We start from the raw sequence: 2,845 nt of genomic DNA on the forward strand, positions 1-2,845 counted from the left end.
ACTTTATAAATTTCAGCTTACACTCATGAAAAATATATTTTAAATACAAGACAATTATAATAATTTTTTAAAGATTAATAAATTAATTAAATATTATATAAATATTATTTTAAATATTTTTATTAATAATAAATATTTTGAAAGTTGATTCGGATTTAAAAAGGTATAAAAGTCATTTTGTTGGTGAGAGTGGGTGCTAAGATTCAAATTCTTCAATAGCTCTCTAAATTCCCAAAAAAAAAAAAATACTTCAAATGAGAAACATTTTAAAAAAAAAGAATTATATTATATAATTATTCTATCAAATTCATTTGTGAATATATATCCTTGGCAGAAGATAAATAATTCACGTAGGGTAGCATCTTTTTAAAAGAATTTGCAGTCTTCCAAGAGTCTTAGACGAGAATTTAGCCTGCTTTTTAATAGAAGTCACGTTGCGTCAAGAAAAGTGAAACAATTTAAATGGAGCAGTCAAATAACTGAACTTGTTCGGGGTGGATTTATTCCCGACTACGTGGAGTCCATCCCGAGAGCTTTTCGTGCATTATTTGAGTCGCTTTAGGATACGATTTAAATAGCCTCAAACGCAAATTTTAGAGTGACAGACTTATCATGTTAATTAGAGAAATAGATTTGGCTCGTGGGACGTTGCTTTATAATATAAATTACACAATTCTTCCTTTAAAATATATAGCTTGCTTAAACTTTTGCAATTCACAAATAACATGCACTGTGCAAACGACGCCATGGAATGGTTGCAGAGAAAACCCATACAAATGAAAGAAATAAACGAACTTGTTAAAAAATGATCATCAAATTTATTCTCTTGTGTTTTAACTAGCGCTATACAGTGCTAAGGTACAAATTACAATACTATACATGAGTGGCGTTATATTTCAGCCAATGGTATGATTGAATAACAAATTCCTCACTTGATCGTTCTCGATAGAGTGAACAAATATAAAGAATGGAACTTTACAATCCAACCAATCAGGTTTTTGTAATTCATAGTTTCACCTTGCATTTCTTGGTGGTGATATTGACACTGGTATTCTCATCCAGGTTGTCGACAACCAGGTCACAGCGTACTCGGATTGTAATCTTCATCGTTTTCACTTTCCCAATCCTCACCTTCACAGGAACATCGGCTTTCAAATTCAAAGGGATGTTTCCCTGCTGCTTCTGTTCGCTCAGCAAGGCAATCATCTCACTGCTAATCTGAACGTTGGTTCCTCTCAGAATAACGTTTAATTTAGTAGTATTCTTGTGGCCCTGGTAAAACACCGGCAGTTTGCCCCTGCACATCTCCGTGCCGGTGTAGAAAACCCCAAGATAACTGTCATCTAAGTAAAATATGCCGATTTTTTTATTCGGATTCCGCGCCGTCACGTCGACCGCAAGCTGGGAAGAAAGAGTAGAAGCGTCTAGACCGATGGAGAAGTTGGTAATCTGCACGTTGTCGACTGAGAATTTGGGGATCGTCGGTTGAAAGACGGCGTAGAGAATGGCGGCTGCTATGATAATAGCGACAATAAAGAGGAACAGAAGGCAAAACGTCCAGACGAGGCAGAGGCAATAGAAATTGCGGCGAGGTTTAGGAAGGCGGGAGTAATTGTATGCGGAGGCATTTTCCTGTGTGGAAATCTGAGCGTGCATAAACTGATCTGGAATTGAGTCGGATTCAACATTTTGGGACAAAAGATTTGATTTTGGAACCAGAGGGGCACTTGGCGGCGGGCTTTTCCATGCTGCTTTCTCTACCTCGTTCTTTCCCATATAAACCCGCTGCACTTCCGCCATGACTGTGCTTCTGTTTTTAGCTCGGAGAGAATTGATCACTTCACGGCATGATGAAATGATAATGAAAATCTGTCTGTTAAAAAGGTGAAGCCTACGGGTTTTACACGGTGGAAGAGTTCTGCAATCCTTGGAACTCCCAAGGAAAGAAATTAGTCGTGTGGGTGATCACATTGTGGGATAGAATGTGAGGAAAATCTGAGGCTTTTTCTTTGGTCTGGTGGCGTGAGCCGCCGTGTATGTGCACTTTTCTTCTCCCCATTCCTTCGTATTTCATACGGTTTTGCCCAACACGAATTGGTGTTTGGGTCTCCTCGACTCTTCCCAAACGTTTCGTGGTTTCGACTTGGTTTTATCTTTTGTTATACGTTTAAGATAATCAGATTGCTTGACACGTTTTTCTTCTGTTCTCAGTTTTCGATACTTTCCGGGTTTGGGTTTTGGATATTTTTGATGGAAAGTTAAATGGATTTTTCGTTTGCTTAAATTTGACTTTGGAATGCCTTCCATTACCTATTTTCAGATATCAGTCATCATTTCGCTCGCACTTAAAATGGAAATGAACGGCTCGTACATATATTCTTTGTAACCCATTGAAAATTTTGACTGCCAACAACACATGGCCTTTCATTTCAAATAGATTTTTTTCATCCCTTGAAATTTGCACTTGCCCAAAATATCTTATTTCGTCTCATACAGACTTCAAAGATACTTTTCACATGAAAGGAGTATAAATACGGTAAATAGAGACATCGAATTAAATCACTGATTTCTGTATCGTTTAATTATTATCAAATTCGTTATTATTATTACTCTTAATATTATTATTTCCTCGTCATACGCGCTAGAGCTGGTTTTATTCAACACGTTCAATATTGGAGAAAGTATGCTGCCAACAAGAGGTCATCGTTATAGAGGACAAGTTCATGCTATTCCATGCTATTTCTATCCAACATGGTATTTAGGAAGTTTGAGAGAAATTTTAATGAAGTATATTATGCTAAATTAATATTAAGGAAAAATTAGATTTAAATTTAGGTTTTTATAA

At 36.4% G+C, this 2,845-nt stretch overlaps 1 protein-coding gene across 1 annotated transcript; it reads right to left on the bottom strand.

The window, feature by feature from the left end:
- Window positions 1-795: 795 nt before the first annotated feature.
- LOC149547209 (NDR1/HIN1-like protein 6) lies at window positions 796-2,070 on the bottom strand. Its single transcript, XM_089794711.1, has one exon. The coding sequence runs from the start codon at window positions 1,798-1,800 to the stop codon at window positions 1,006-1,008; it is 795 nt and encodes a 264-aa protein (XP_089650837.1). The 5' UTR covers window positions 1,801-2,070; the 3' UTR covers window positions 796-1,005.
- Between the last annotated feature and the right edge of the window lie 775 nt (window positions 2,071-2,845).

This window comes from Cupressus sempervirens, chromosome 7 (assembly GCF_028749045.1).
Source record: "Cupressus sempervirens isolate cs-2001-9-10 chromosome 7, ASM2874904v1, whole genome shotgun sequence".
NCBI lineage: Eukaryota > Viridiplantae > Streptophyta > Pinopsida > Cupressales > Cupressaceae > Cupressus > Cupressus sempervirens.

Coding starts and splice junctions, on each gene's coding strand:
- LOC149547209 (XM_089794711.1), bottom strand. CDS start 1,800: ATGGCGGAAGTGCAGCGGGTTTATATGGGAAAGAACGAGGTAGAGAAA.